At 47.7% G+C, this 14946-nt stretch overlaps 1 protein-coding gene and 1 long non-coding RNA gene across 10 annotated transcripts in view; one reads left to right on the top strand and one right to left on the bottom strand.

The window, feature by feature from the left end:
• LOC139061125 (uncharacterized) overlaps positions 1 to 14946 on the bottom strand; it is a 401615-nt gene that overhangs the window by 242766 nt on the left and 143903 nt on the right. The window lies entirely within an intron of this gene.
• The window catches only part of LOC139046687 (GRIP and coiled-coil domain-containing protein 2-like), a 159229-nt gene that overhangs the window by 96738 nt on the left and 47545 nt on the right, over positions 1 to 14946 (top strand). For 7 of the 9 annotated variants that reach the window (XR_011515182.1, XM_070540652.1, XM_070540664.1 and 4 more), the window contains one exon: positions 2358 to 2431. Coding sequence is in view for 7 of the 9 variants with exons in the window: in XM_070540652.1 (XP_070396753.1) it covers positions 2358 to 2431 (74 nt within the window). In the remaining 2 variants the exon portion in view is untranslated. The remainder of the gene's footprint in view (positions 1 to 2357; positions 2432 to 14946) is intronic. The other 2 variants (XR_011515183.1, XM_070540660.1) reach the window with 1 other exon arrangement.

The following is a 14946-nucleotide window of genomic DNA, read 5'->3' as shown; positions in this document are numbered from 1 at the left end:
CAAGTGCACACGCTCTCTGCTTAGGTGCTGTTTAAAGGCTACTAACAAAAAACTATGCAATTACCAGTCCTGTGACTTTGCCAAGATTGCTTCACTGGTACAGTAAAAGCTCGTTAATTCAAACCGCAAGGGGAAGCTGCTTCAGTTCGAACTAACGAAAGTGAAGGAGAGCAACAGTACACTGCGGTTTGGAAGCAGTCGGGCATGTCAGAAATTTGGCGTGTCAGAAAGTGATGGCGTGTGCCGCGGGCACACGCCATCTTCAAGTCGGAGCTCTGGGTCCGACTGTGCCACACCACCGATGTCCACCGAAACGAACGTTAGCCGAGGCTTAACATCATCACAATGAATCGCGACGGCCGATACCTCCTAAGCTGAAAACAGAGGTGCACAACCGATGAAGACTGCCGAGACAAAGACGCTGAACATGTGAAGGTGGCGAAGGCCCTGATTCGTTGGTTCTTGATTGCAAGCGCAGCTGCGACGTACTTGATTCGCTGTGCTTTGGCGCTTGCCGTGCCATCTCCGCACAACATTAGCAGCTGTACAAGATTTGCAAAGCCTCCAAGATTCACAACGGGCAAGAAGTCTCGGAGGTTACGTAGAACAGAGAGGCGGCAGCCGCCGCTGCCTTCTGGCTGACCCTGCGTCGGTTAGATTTTTTTTTTTTTTCTGATTTTGCCTTCTCTCGCCGTTCTCTCCGTTTCGGAGGCAATACTGCCTTGTGTGTAGGCAGTAGGCGCGTTTCTCTGGCCGTGTGCCAGGCGAGCGTAGTTCGAATTATCGGTGAGGGAACCTTCCCGCGTTTGAATTAACGGACTTTTTTATACATAGACTTCTGTGGAGCTTGGCCTGACCAAATCGTACAGTTCGAATTATCCATAAATTTGAATTATTGAAGTTCGAATTAACGAGCTTTCACTGTATAGAGGACTCGTAACAAATTTAGCCGAAGTGAACTTTCATTTCATTTGGCCTCTAACTGAAATAACTGAAACAAACATGACATGATTAGGGAATTCACTATTGTTGAGTCTTTGTTTTCTTCAAATACTATATGGGAAAACGGTTTTTTCAGTCTGTGATGAGAAAGACTAATGTAAGTGGAGACTCCTCTGAATGATTCTGGTCAGGAAAACTGCGATGCGCCGGCAGTGCAGTTACTGAACGAACACATGGAGAAGGTCACTGTGTACTATATTTACCAGTCATTGAGTAAGCATGTCTCACTTTAGGCAGCCTACAAATTTGCTGTCTGGATTTAGACAAAACAGTATATTATTTTCACTCACTATGGTAGCCCAGGGCTATGACATTGCGCTGCTGAGCTTGAGGTCGTAGGTGCAATCTTGGCCACGGTGGCCGCATTTCAGTGTGGGCGAAATGAAAGAACACTCATGTACTCATATTTATATGTTGATGTTCAACCCCAGGTGGTCATAATTAATCTGGGGTCTCCCACTACAGTGTGTCTCATAATAAGGTCATGGTTTTGGCACGTAGAACCCCATAATTTATTATCTAAATTTATCTGGTCTATCTCAACATGTTAGGATTCTTTCAAAACAATGTGCAAGGGTGTGGCTCCTTCAATGAGCGGTACACTTGTAGCGACCGTCCATCACTACACATTGTCACCCACTACTGAGAAATTCAGTTACCTCGCCTGGCCTCCACGATGGGGGTCATTGCCCCCTGCTCTTTCTTGGAAGTGAGGTGGCTTCCCGACAGGGGCGCCACCACAGCCACTTGGCAAACTTGTTTTACTGTGGAATAAAGCCAGTCGACTCTCCGTTCTCAACCTGTCAAAACGTATATTACTTGCCTCCTCTAAACCGAGCTCCGAACACACTCTACTACATGCACCTAGAGACATGCAGTTCCTTTTTTCATTGCTGACATTGTCAGTACCAGATATGATTGTACTTTGTTTCTCATTTACAAGCTCACTTTAACTGACATCCAGTAATTAGTGGCATTACATGTTTCATATAATGTAAACAGTTCTTTTGTTGCCTAACTGGATCCATGAAACTTCTCATTTCACTTTCTTTAGAAATTGGGAATACTATACGATATTCAAAGGCTGTTTTTCTGGAATAATCAATTCAGTTCGATTAGAAAACTTCACTATTTGAACACCTCTTCTATTATAGGCTGCAGAGCTTTAATCTCTCATACGTATCTTAAGAGTAGTGCCTTAAAGACCTGCAGTACTTTGGCAGCTTACACATAACAGGCAGTAGAAGCAAATGATAAGTGACAGCTTTAAATGTATACAATATGTAAGTTGGCTTACAGTCGTGATAGCTTATAGCATATTCCGAATGTTTTTCTATTTTCCTTTTCTTGCACAGCAGATATTGGAGATGTGGAGTCTCTACACGCAAAGGTCAGCGAGTCCCAGAAGGAGGTTGATCATTTGGCCGAAGTGAGTAAATAGCATTTGTATTCATTACTATGCTTACGCACAATATATTCATATTCTCTCACTGCAACACTTGGTTGGCAAATAATTTCTTATTGCATTATTGTAACCACTGTGCAACGTATTGTAAAATTTTAAAGATGGCCGCGTCTTAAAGCAGTCCTCATTTCTTGGCAACACATGTTGTGGTCTGCTGGTGCGATGGTGTGTTCATAGCCATCACAGTCTATTATTAGCTCAAGCACAGGCAGCATTACTAATTCATCTTGTCTATGTTAAACAAAAACATATCATATTGACCACAAATAAAGACGGGGACAGAGGGAGAGAACACATAAACAGCACGGGCGTTACCACCCGTGCTGTTTATGTGTTTTCTCCCTCTGTCCCCGTATTTATTTGCGGTCAATATGATATGCAGAAAATACCAACTAGGCCAAAGTGAAGTTCTCCTGAAACAAAAACATGTTTCATAGAATGTCCTGCATTTAGGAGTTTAGGGCAGTGTGCAGCTGTATACAATATGTGAGGTGTGCATTGGAAGTAATGCATTGTTACCTCATCTTAAACGGGTGCTCCTTTAGTTTGTGCTCAGTTCATAGGACTGTGTTGATAATGGAGAGTAGATCTTGAACACAGAAACAAATTTTTTGAAGAAGAATATCTTAGTGATACTTGCCGTGGTGGCTCAGTGGCCTTAGTGTTGCGCTGCTAAGCATGAGGTCGTGAGATCGTCTCGGCCACGATGGCCACATTTCGATGGGGGTGAAAGGCAAGAACTCCTCTGTACTTAGATTTGGGTGCACGCTAAAGAACCCCAGGTGGCCAAAATTATCCGGAGTACCCTACTACAGCGTGCCTTATAATCAGATGGGGGTTTTTGGCATGTAAAACCCCCAATTTTTTGTTAACTATCTTATCCAATTTTGAAATTAGCAAGGTTCACTGTTAACAAATTTTTTGCAAGAAAACTGGCTGCCAGATATGCTTGTGTGTCTACTCTTGTTGGGCCATGAATGTTGCTAGGTGTCAATGACTTTGGCACCTAAGAATGCTGATGTACAGTATGGCCCATTCTAATCAAAAGGAACTGGTACCAAGCACTGATTACAGCTCAGTTTTCTCCACCAAGGCTTTGAAATGTATATACAGTCGAACCCGGCTATATCGAACTCGCAAAAACACGCCTATCAGTTCGATATAGAGCATAATTCGATATAAGCCTGGTAGATAATTGGATTTCATAAAAGCACATACGATTTATAAAGTCACTTTATTGATGAACCTAGCTTAGTTTCGCATGAAGTAGTCCTGTATTTTCTTCTGCTTGGCAATTTCGCTGCCTGCGACGCACGCACTTTTCCACATTTTCTAAGGAGTCGGTCGGAGCAGCTGAGGCCGCAACCTTCTGTATTCCCACAAAAGCACCGGACTAGTGCGAGTGCACCAATCACTTCGGAGGATGTGGGCAAAGGACCATCGTTGCTTTCCTCATTGTGCCCACTTTCACTTGTGCTCGATACGATGTCGTCAATGTAGTCTTCGTTTTCGGGCTCTCCCATGGTTGTGACACCATCATTTGCACTCACAAACTCGTCCACCGTTGATTCGTCAACAGCTTTCGGAAATTCTGACAGCTCGCTCCAAACTTCGGCAACACTGGCAATGGCTTCGTCGCATTCATCAGAATTTGCAGTCATCACCGAGCACGCGAAAGCCAGCACGGCTGAGGCAATTTCGGATGAACCACTCGCACACGGCCGTGCGTACGCGTCGGGCGCCACGGGCATCAGGTCGAGAGTTTGGCCGCTTTAGCCCTTATCTCCCCCTTATTCTTCAAGATCGTGCTGAGAGTGCTCCTCAAAATCTTGCACGCTGCAGGGACATTCGACTTCTCACCGCATTCGACCCGATTTATGATTTCGAGCTTCACAACGAAAGGCGAATTCTGCCGCTTCATCACGGCAACACTGCAGAAGAAGGCCCACAAGGCGCACACACAATGAACCAGAAAAGCAGCGAGACAACTCGCACTTTCGCCATCTTGCACGACGAGGGCACAAAAGATTCTGATTGGCTGTTTGAGCAAGCGCTGTGGGCGGGCCAGGATAATTTTTTGCAGGGGGGTGTCAACGGCTCGTCCGAGGCAGTGCAGTTAAATAGAGCCGCGCCGTCGGGTTTCCCCACTGCCGCGAGGGAAAGCCAACTTCTGGGGCACTTTTCCACCACTTGACGTTCGATATATCGGGAGTCGCTGCTATTGTTGTTCAATGTAAGCGGAATTTTTCCTATATATACTCATTGTAACTATACCGTGTCCACAGATTGTTCGATATAAAGAATGATTCGATGTAAACGGGTTCGATATAGTCGGGTTCGACTGTACATAGAACCTCATTCATACGTTCTGGAAATAACCGCGAAAAAAGACGTACTAACCGGGAGAGCATACGATCCGCAACTAAAAATTTCGAGACTCAACTATTGTAATGCGAAGCGTCGTGCGAATCGTTGTGGCATGAGACGCCGATACGCGTCGAGCTGGTGGTGCTTTGGCGGCCTGAGGGGCATTTTGTTGTTTTCGTATTGCGTGGTGTTTTAAGAGGGCAACGGGCAACCAAAACGAAATCAAGCTGGTTGGCAACACCGGATGCCGCCGAAGCGAAAGGTGATGCCCACATCGCGCCACCTGCAGCAGGGAACGGTGGCGCATTTGGATTATTGCCTACTAAAAAGGTACAGTACGCTACCAATGACACTATGCGCCATGCGCTGTAAAACGGATAGGTGAAGATCCTTATTGCACTAGGTTTGGCAGCAATAGCTGTGAATGTGGCGTGCAATGACCCGGGGGGAGATTTGCTGATACTGGAATAAGAAGCTGTGTGCACCATCGTTTTCATGTGAGACGGGCGGCTATACACTGTTTTCAACCGCGCACGCCTTGTGCCTCTTCTTGTTCACATGGGATCTAGCGGCCGGAAATCATATAGGATCGCAGTTTGCAGCAGGGAAGGGCGGCGCATTTCAGTTATTGTCTAATAAACGTGTGCGCCATGTTTCCGACGGTACCACGCGCCGTGAAACAGATAGGCAATGATGCTTATCACAATATTATTGGTAGTGATAGCTGTGAATGCCATGTGCAATGACCCAGGAGGAACTTTGCTGGTACCGAAATGAGAAACTGAGTGCACACCAGCATTTTCACTGGAGACGGGCGGGCAAGTATTGCGGTGAAGCTGCCGCAGCGGGCAGTTATATACTGTTCTCGATTGCGCGAGCATCACGCATTTTCTTGTTTAACTGAAATCTGTCGGCCGGAAAACATATCATACGATCGCAGTTTGGCGACATACTGTACATTGGTGCCAAAAAATCATGCTTTGTGGGAACTTATGAACTGGTAAAATATGAGCATAACTCTATTGGATCATTTAGTGTGTTCTCTATGGTGAAAGTTGGCACGTACATAATGGGACCGTATCAATGAGGTTCTACTGTATCAATATATATATATATATACACACACATACATGCAGTCGCCGACCGTTTATTCAGACCTCAGGGGGACTGCAGAAATGTCCGAATAAACAGGTGTCCAAAAAAGCAGATTAAGAAAAAAAAAAATCCTTTATTTCCACGCACTTTTATGGGCTCAGCAGTAGTCTTGAAGAAATCGTGAATGCGCTGTTGCACGCTGTTCCGTTTACACACAATCAGATAAGCCTGAATCTCGGGGAGGGTCGTACGGTCACTATAGGCAGCTGAAAGCACAGTCGCTGCTTGTACACGCTCCGCCTGCGACGGCAGCATAGCACATTGTGCGTCATCTTCCGACTCGGAATCATCGCCCGGCGGTACAGCAGAAACCTGATTAATTATCTTGCCGTTGTCGAGTCCTGCGCATGTCAGTACAGCAGTGTCAGCACTTGTGAAACTGTGAAAGGAGACTGTGTCCGAAATTGCAGTGCAACCGCTGCACAGGTCTCGGCAGGACATTTTCGGCGTCAGTAGGGAGCACATCGGAAGGTGACAAATCCTAGGCCTCCCGGCACCCGCTTTCCGGCATTCCCCAGCGTAGTTTGCGCGGGCATATCGGCACCATTAGACATTTGACACGATGTTTCCGTATGCCGCGTTGGATCACCGCAACCTCGACACAGCACACAAAGCAAACACCACCACGCCGTCACGCCATCATGCTGACACCAGTCGCACAAACGAAAAACGTACCTTACTCGCGGCGTCGTGCACGAAAAAAGAAACAAATCAGTTGCTGAATTGTCTTGACATAGCCTACTAAGCTGAGACCGGAATTGCTGTACGCACTCTATCCAAAGGCATTGCTCTATCGAAGCAGGCAGAACAATGATGATGAGCGGGGATTTGCAGTAGCACCACATCGTGCGACAGCAAGGAGGCTCCGTTCAAAACAAAAATGGCATTCAGCAAGTTGAACCTTGGTCAGAGTCGGTGCATGGTGCTCTCAATCGAGTTGGCTCAAGGAGTGTCCGAAAAATCGGACGAGAGGTTGCGAGGAGGTGTCCGAACTTTTGGCAGTTGTTATACATTATGGTCTATTGTAAGAACGGCGATGCCGTGAAGCAGACAATAATCGAGCATGTCCAAATTTTTGGAGTCCGAAAAATCAGTCGGCAACTGTATATTTTGTGACTGCAATATGTGAGCGCAGTGTGTTGCACTATTAAAATGTGGTTGCAATAACGTGTCTTCATTGCATAAACCAAACCTGCTGCAATGAAAGGAGCTTCAGCCCCATAGCTGAAAAAGGTCCATTTTCTTCAAAAAAAACGCCCACATACAGCGTAAATTTCGAAGTCCGCAGCGTTTAGTTGGAAAACACAATAGGAAGAACAAGGTGCCAGTGCAATGAAAGCTGCAGGCTCATCACATAAAACCGTGCATTGCAGTGTATCTGTACTGCAAAAAAAAAATACTTTCATTGAATTCCCCAAAGAAGTTACAGTAATCCCTCATTATAACAAAATCGCCTTACTCAATATATTGCTTTATTCGAATTCCGGTCCCGACCCAAATGCATGCATTTTAAGCCACATTACTTGAAGTCCTTGAAGAGCTTGACCTGCTCAGAGCGAAGTGGCGAGTGGAGGCATCACCGTTGCTGAGTTGCTTTGCATGTGCAGTGTCAAATTAATACCTCCAACGAATTAGTGTCATGCAGGCACAGAACAGCCCATAAAAGTACCAAACCCACGACCGATGACCACCTAGTAACAGGTACCAAGCAAGTGCCATGTGCTCCCAGCTGTTTACTACAGGGCGAATGGAAGCATTCCCTGGGGTACGCTCGATGAGCAAAGTTGATGAGCACTTCTGGCACTGAAACTTGCCGAAAAGCACAAAAGAAGTTTCGCTGCGATTATAAGTGCAATGTTCGGCGCGAGGAGCTACGTTAACCAATCAGGATGACGATTTTGGCAAAGCCAGTCTAGAAATTTGCTCGCCGCTCACCATAATTGGCCTACATCGCAATAAAACAGTGCCCCTAGCTTCTTTACACTTTTGACGATGCAAATTGACCGATAACTTGCCGAAAACAAAAAAAATCTGAGCATCACCAGCAGCTAGTCAGGCCGTCAAGATGGCGAGTCAATGCAAGCTAGTGTTTCCTCGGTGATTCTCTCGAGCCGGTCATGCTGGATTCGAGCCATGCAACTTTAGACGAACGGTCTAAATGCGTGGTAAGGTCATTGAATTTTTTCCCTTGTGGGGTTCTCACACCCGTGCTCTTGGGACAAAGGAACGACAACACAGTAGTGCAAACAATCGCAAGGGCATTTATTGCACCTTTCATAGATCAATGCCTGCTAGCCGAGTTGCTATCCACAAAACATGCCGATGGGCGCGCGACAAATCTAGAAGTCCGACTCACCGCGACCGGATAGCGAGCGAATATGTTCGCCCCATGCTGGATCCCAACGCCTGGTCGTTCGCGCGTATGGTCACAGGGGAGGCGTGAGAGTCACGCATCCCCACACCCTAGACATTTGTCAATGACACGGATGCAACGGTGTGTGTACCGCTGAATTGGCACAGTGTCGTCGACAACGGTACACCGAAAAACTCTCGTTTTGCAAACTTCACGGCTGCACACCTCGGGAAAAAATTGTCCAGTGATCACACAAAGCCCCTACTGCAAAACAATTCAGTTTTCACAATCGCGCTGCATACTCACAATGAGCAGCTAATCGTTTTTTGAGCACAACAAACACAACCTCAGACTCGAGCCGCTGCATTTGCGGCGCTTTCCAGCACGATACTGTCATAGTCTTCCGTGACCTCTGTAGCCATAAAAGCGGCCACTGGCTTCCCCTCCTCACTCGCTCTCCTGTCTGCAAGCCGATTGGACGTTTGGGCATTCCTCTGACTCGCCTTCATGTCAACTCCTCACCTCCTTGCTGCCAGTTTCGACATTGCTGCTCCTCCAAAGCTGCCCTCTTCTGGCCTGCCCTCCCAAGCACAATCTTCCACCAACAGGTGCCCTTCTGCAGTTCCTCCTTCTTGGTCTTCACAACTCCAATTGCCTTTCTTCCGCTACACGTGAAGCTGATGCCAAGCCCGACATTGCAACCATTGCCATCACCAGTGCGCACTGACAAGGAAAGCCAGGTGCCCTGATGACATTTTGAAGCTTCTGCCTTCTGTGCCACCCGCCACGTTTAGTCACTTTGGCGCCGATGGCACCTGCATTTGTATACGTGCTGCAGGCCATGTGATTCTGTGTTATTTGGAGTGCTTTGTTATGCGTGCCTCGCTTGTGCTTTTGTGGTCTACAGTGATAAATGGCTCCTTCAGTCTCCGGGCCAAGGTGTATGACTTTGGAGCAGAAAGTTCTGGTGATAAAACAAGTGGAAAAAGGCAGCCCACAGAAAACTGACATTGCGAAGGAATTGGGCATACCGCTGCCTACTTTATCAACTGTATTGAAAAACAAGAAAGCCGTGCTGGATGGCTTTGAAAAGAACTTCTCGGCGAAGAGAAAGAGGAATTGCAATTCGAAATACCCCAAAGTGGAAGGTGCACTTCTACAGTGGCTGAAAAATGCCAGGAGTGCAAATCCCCCCGTACATGGACCTGCACTTACTGCAAAAGCCAAAGCTCTTGCCCTCCAAATAGGCCATAAAGATTTCAAGTGTAGCAATGGCTGGCTTGAGCGGTTCAAGAAACGACACAACGTGATCTTGAGGTTGATCATTGGCGAAAGCACGGCCGTGAACCACGACACTATAGTCGTATGGCGCCAACATCGGCTCCAAGCTCTGCTCCAAGAATGGCCGATACAGGAATTCTCTCTGTCCTTGGGATGTGCATGGCCTGCATCACGATCGCCAGTCACCCAACTGTGTTATTTGTCGTTCTTGAGCAATGTCTTTATGACGTTGTACTTGATATGGACTTTCTAACAACTTATTCTGCCCTAATTCACTGTGCGACTCGTCTCCTGCAGCTCGAACTACCTCACCTAGCCGATGCTCCAACCATGCCTTCGGCCCGTCTCTGCTCTCTCGACTATGTGCGCATTTCTCCCCAAGTCGCCATGTATATTTCCATGATCTCGAGCCCTCCTGTGGCTGATGCCAATTACGCTCTCTCCCTGGTAACAGATGTTCTGCTTGCCAAAAGCGTCATCACGCCCAAAAACCATTGTGACTGTAACCAGCAATCGCATCTCCATTCCCATTTTAAACTTCAGCACCTCTCCTCAACTGATTCTGGCAGGCTTGTCACTGCCATCACTGCTGCCGAAGGCTGCGAAATTTGCACCTTGGATCCCATCAGTCCCTCCAGTTCATCCTTCATTTGCTCCACAAACAATTCACCGTGCGATGCCTTTGTCAGAATGATCCCTGCTGACCTATCTCCTGCTCAAGCTACTGACCTTTGCCGCCTCCTGGAGTTGTACCATGACATATCCGACTTCAACGATCGTTCCCTGAGCCAAACGTCTTGTTGTCCAGCATCGGATCGAAACAGGGGACGTGAGCCCTATGGCATGCTGATGGCGTGCTGTCCCTATCATGTTTCTCTTGCAGAACGTCGTGTGATCCAAGGCGAAGTTGACATAATGCTCACAAAAGGCATTGTCGAACCTCCTTCCAGTCCATGGGCGTCCCCTATGGTGCTAGTCAAAAAGAAGGATGGCAGCTGATGCTGCTTTTGTGTTGACTACCAACACTTGAACATGACGCGGATGGACGTATACCCACTGCCCTGAATCTATGATGTCTTGGACTGCCTCCACGGAGCCTCCACGTATATTTCCTCCATTGACCTGCACTCTAAATACTGGCACATTACTGTTGATGCCATGGACCGCGAGAAGACTGTGTTCGTCACACCATATGGACTTTACAGGATATGCCTTTTGGATTGTGTAATGGCCCTGCAACCTTCATGTGAATGATGCATTCTCTCGTTAGGGGCTATAAGTGGTCTACTTGTTGTCACTATCTACATGATGTGGCTGTCTTTTTGCCTACTTTTGAGAACCACCTGACTCACCTGTCGACCATTCTCTATGTGTTTCGCTGCGCTGGCCTCCAACTCTGCTAAGGGTTCTTTCGCTCATTGTCGCATCCCTGTTCTTGGTCACCTTATTAGTGCTAGTGGTGTCCAACCTGACCTCGACAAGGAGCGTGCTGTCCAAGACTTTCCTGTTCCTTGCTCAATCAAGAGATATCCGAAGTTTTGTCGTCTTGTGCTCTTACCTCTGCCGCTTTGTCAGGAATTTTGCTGACATTGCCCAGCCGCTTACTGACCTACTCAAGAAAGACGTCTTTTTTTCTTGGGGTCATGAGCAAACTACCGCATTCACCACCCTGGTCAGTTTACTTACCTTATCACCCATTCTGGCACGTCTTGACCCATCGGCCCCTACAGAAGTTCGCACCGACGCTAGTGGCCACGGCATAGGTGCAGTCCTCGCCCAACACCAGAATGACCAGGAATGTGTCATTGCCTACACCAGCTACCTTCTCTCGTTGTCAGAGCAGAATTTTTTTATAACTTAGCGCGAATGCCTTGCTTTAGTCTGGGCTGTGGCCAAATTCTGCCCTTACTTAAATGGCCACAAATTTTCTGTCATCATGGACCACTGCGCCCGTTGCTGGCTCTTGTCACTGAAGAATCCTACAGGCAGGCTTGGTCGCTAGGCTTTATGGCTACAGGAGTACACCTTTGACGTTCTGTGTAAGTCTGGCTGGGTGCACCAAGATGATGACTTTATCATGCTACCCTGTCGACCATCCCGACACTGCCGAATGTGATACCAGTGACTTCGTCATGGCTATTTCAGATCTAGCCAACATCCGTGCTGTACAGAAAAGTGATGACTCGTTACGATCTATAATCGACCGCCTCCATTCTGGTCAGCCCAACCCACTGCTCCGTCTGTTTGAGCTTCACAACGATATTCTTTACCGTCGTAGTACCACTCCCAACGGCCCAGAGCTGCTTGTTCTCCCCAAACAATTTCATGGCACTGTTCTCAAAAAACTCCATGATGCTCCAACCGCTGGCCATCTTGGACTATCCCGCATGTACGACCACATGCAGTTTTTCTGGCCTGGTATGTACCGATCTATTTCACGCTACGTTGCTGCATGTGATCTTTGTCAGTGACGTAAATGGCCCTCGGCATTGCTTGCAGGCCTTCTGTAGCCCATTCACATACCTAAGGAGCCATTCTACCACATTGGCCTTGACCTCCTCGGCTCATTCCCTACGTCTACTTCAGGGAACAGGTGGGTCGCAGTTGCGACCGACTATGCTACGCAGTATGCCATCACGCAAGATTTGCCGTCTAGTTGTGCCACGACGTCGCTGATTTCCTACTTGATGACATTATGCTTCATCATAGTGCCTCTAGGAACCTGCTCACAGATCGAGGCCACTACCTCTTGTCCAAATTTGTCGATGGCCTCCTTTGTTCTTGTTCTGTGGAGCACAAGCTCACTACTGCATATCACCCGCAGGCTGTGAACAGGCTCACTGAGAGGCTGAAACGCACCTTAAAAGGCCCCTGACCAGGTCTGGCCATTTTGAGATGACAATCGCAGAGCATGCAATGCGCGCTAACAACTGTGTTTGCAAAGAATTGCATCGCTATGTAGAGTGGAAAGGTCTGAAATTTCAATCCAAACGCCGTTTTCTCTTTTTCTCACGGCGATTGTGCTCCAAGCCTGACGGTGACGTGCTCGTGTCCCTGCGCCTAGGTACTCGTGACCGCAGTGTGATGTCAATCATCGAAACACGTGACTTCGAGAATTTTTCAAGGCAACATCTGTTATTCGTGTAATCTGTTGCTTGAATGGACGAATTGAAGTTTAGAGAATAAATAAAATGCACGAACGGAATGTCTGCATGTTTTTTTTTTTTTAACTTTGCATCAAAGCAAGAGATATGTTCTTCCACTTCGCCTGTTTGTTCCCACGGTCGTGCAGTCACATGCGCAGGTACCAAAACTATCCCATTTTCTACCGTGTTCCCCCCGCAGGGGCGTCTGCGCAAGCAGGCGTTTGGTGTGTTGCGACACCACGGACCCGAGCACACGAGGGTTGGACCCTCCCGCGTGTAGGCGTGCGCGGCTTAGCCGTGTCCGGGGAAAAGGGGATCCTGGGGGTTGAGCCAATGCCGGGTGTTTGGACCTTTACGGCCCCTCGGCGGCGGCAACACACCCCTTTGGCCTCGGCTTCACGTAGACGGCACCCCCGGACTGACCCACCCGGGGGAAACCGGCAGTTGCCTTTTCCTATCCCCCTCTCCATTCTGCGTCTTTTTCTCTTCCTTTCAATCTTTCCTGTCTTCTCGTCTCTTCTGTTTACTTCCGAATTTCCTGGCAGCGAGGGTTAACCTTGTGTGGATGGCCAACCTTGGGTACTCCAGATTGGGTTATAGCAGCACCGTACAACTGGCGAGGGCTTGTCTTATACATAGGATCTGCTCCGTCCCCATGTTGGGCTCGGTGGTGGGCGGTTGGCGCTGCTGCCGAACTCAAGACCCCTATATGGCTTCAAGTAAACCACTATCCCTTGATCGCCCTCTGAAAAGAGGGCGCACCGATGCAAGCTTCCAATTCTTTTTGAAGAGCAATGAGGAACATTTCCCTAAGTACCATGTCATTCACAGTGAAAGCAACACAAGCGTGCGCAAATTCTCCCCCTTCTTGGTGGCGAAATGCCTTGCAAGCACGATAGGACCTGGATATAAAGCCACAAAGATGTCTAATGGAGACCTACTCCTTGAATTAAAAGATAAAATCCAATATGAGAAAATGAATGACCTGAAATGCATAGGCGATGTAGCGGTCACTGTGTCCGCACATCGAACCATGAACACGAGCCGTGGAGTAATCTCTGAAGACGACTTCATGGACCTTAGTAATGAAGAGCTGCTTGAAGGTTTTCAGGATCAAAATGTCATCAAAGTAGAACGAATTCTAATCCGCAGAAATAACGAACAACTTCGAACAAAGCACATTGTACTAACTTTTGGTACCAGTGTGTTGCCTAGTACAGTGGATGCAGGCTATATCAAAGTACGTGTAAGGCCGTACATTCCAAATCCTCGACGGTGCTTTAAGTGCCAGAGGTATGGGCACGGTTCCCAGACATGCCGAGGACGGCAGACTTGCGCGAAATGCAGCTCGAAGGATCATGCATCAGACACTTGCGACTCATCTCCACATTGCGTGAACTGTGACGGAAGCCATCCAGCTTACTCTAGAACGTGCCCTAAGTGGAAGAAAGAAAAAGAAATCATTACATTAAAGGTCAAAGAAAATATAACATTTCACGAAGCAAGAAAACGTCTGTCATACCTGAATCACACGAGCTTTTCCGAGGTGGCGCGACGGGGGGCAGCGTCACAAATCCCTCGGGAGTCTACCGCGGTCACTGACAGTGGCCCGGTAATCACTCTGCCTGCCCCCCTGGTGGCTGCAGCAAGTGCTGCTCCATCAACATCGAAAGTGGACCTGCCGACTCCAGTCCCGCAGGCCCCAAAGCTAATCCGAACTCCACGGCCTGGGACGCGAGTTTCAGCGCCTAGTTCGCGATCCTCCAGCACCTCGGAAAAGGTTATGGAGGTCGATCAAAAATCGCCGGCGTCATCGACGCCGAAAGATCAGCGCTCTCAGGAGCGCGCTAGGAGAGATAAAATTCCTGTAACTACTCAAAGGGTCCGGTAACCTAAACGGTTACCGCCCTAGTATACATATCCTTCTATCTTTACTACGTGCTCTTGAACACAGACAACCAAAATCTTCCTCGATATGGCTACACAAATAATTCAATGGAATGCCAGGGGCCTATTTCGCAATCTAGATGATATCAAAGATCTACTAGCGGAATATCAGCCACGTCTGTTCTGTGTTCAAGAAACACATTTAAACTCTACACACCAGAACTTCTTAAAACAGTACATAGTTTTCCGTAAAGATAGAAATAATGGTAATTCTTCTTCAGGTGGTGTGG

The sequence above is a fragment of the Dermacentor albipictus genome, chromosome 1, assembly GCF_038994185.2.
Source record: "Dermacentor albipictus isolate Rhodes 1998 colony chromosome 1, USDA_Dalb.pri_finalv2, whole genome shotgun sequence".
NCBI classification, from domain to species: domain Eukaryota; kingdom Metazoa; phylum Arthropoda; class Arachnida; order Ixodida; family Ixodidae; genus Dermacentor; species Dermacentor albipictus.
Note: the sequence above shows the minus strand (reverse complement) of the source record. Positions and strands in the feature narration are given on the sequence as shown.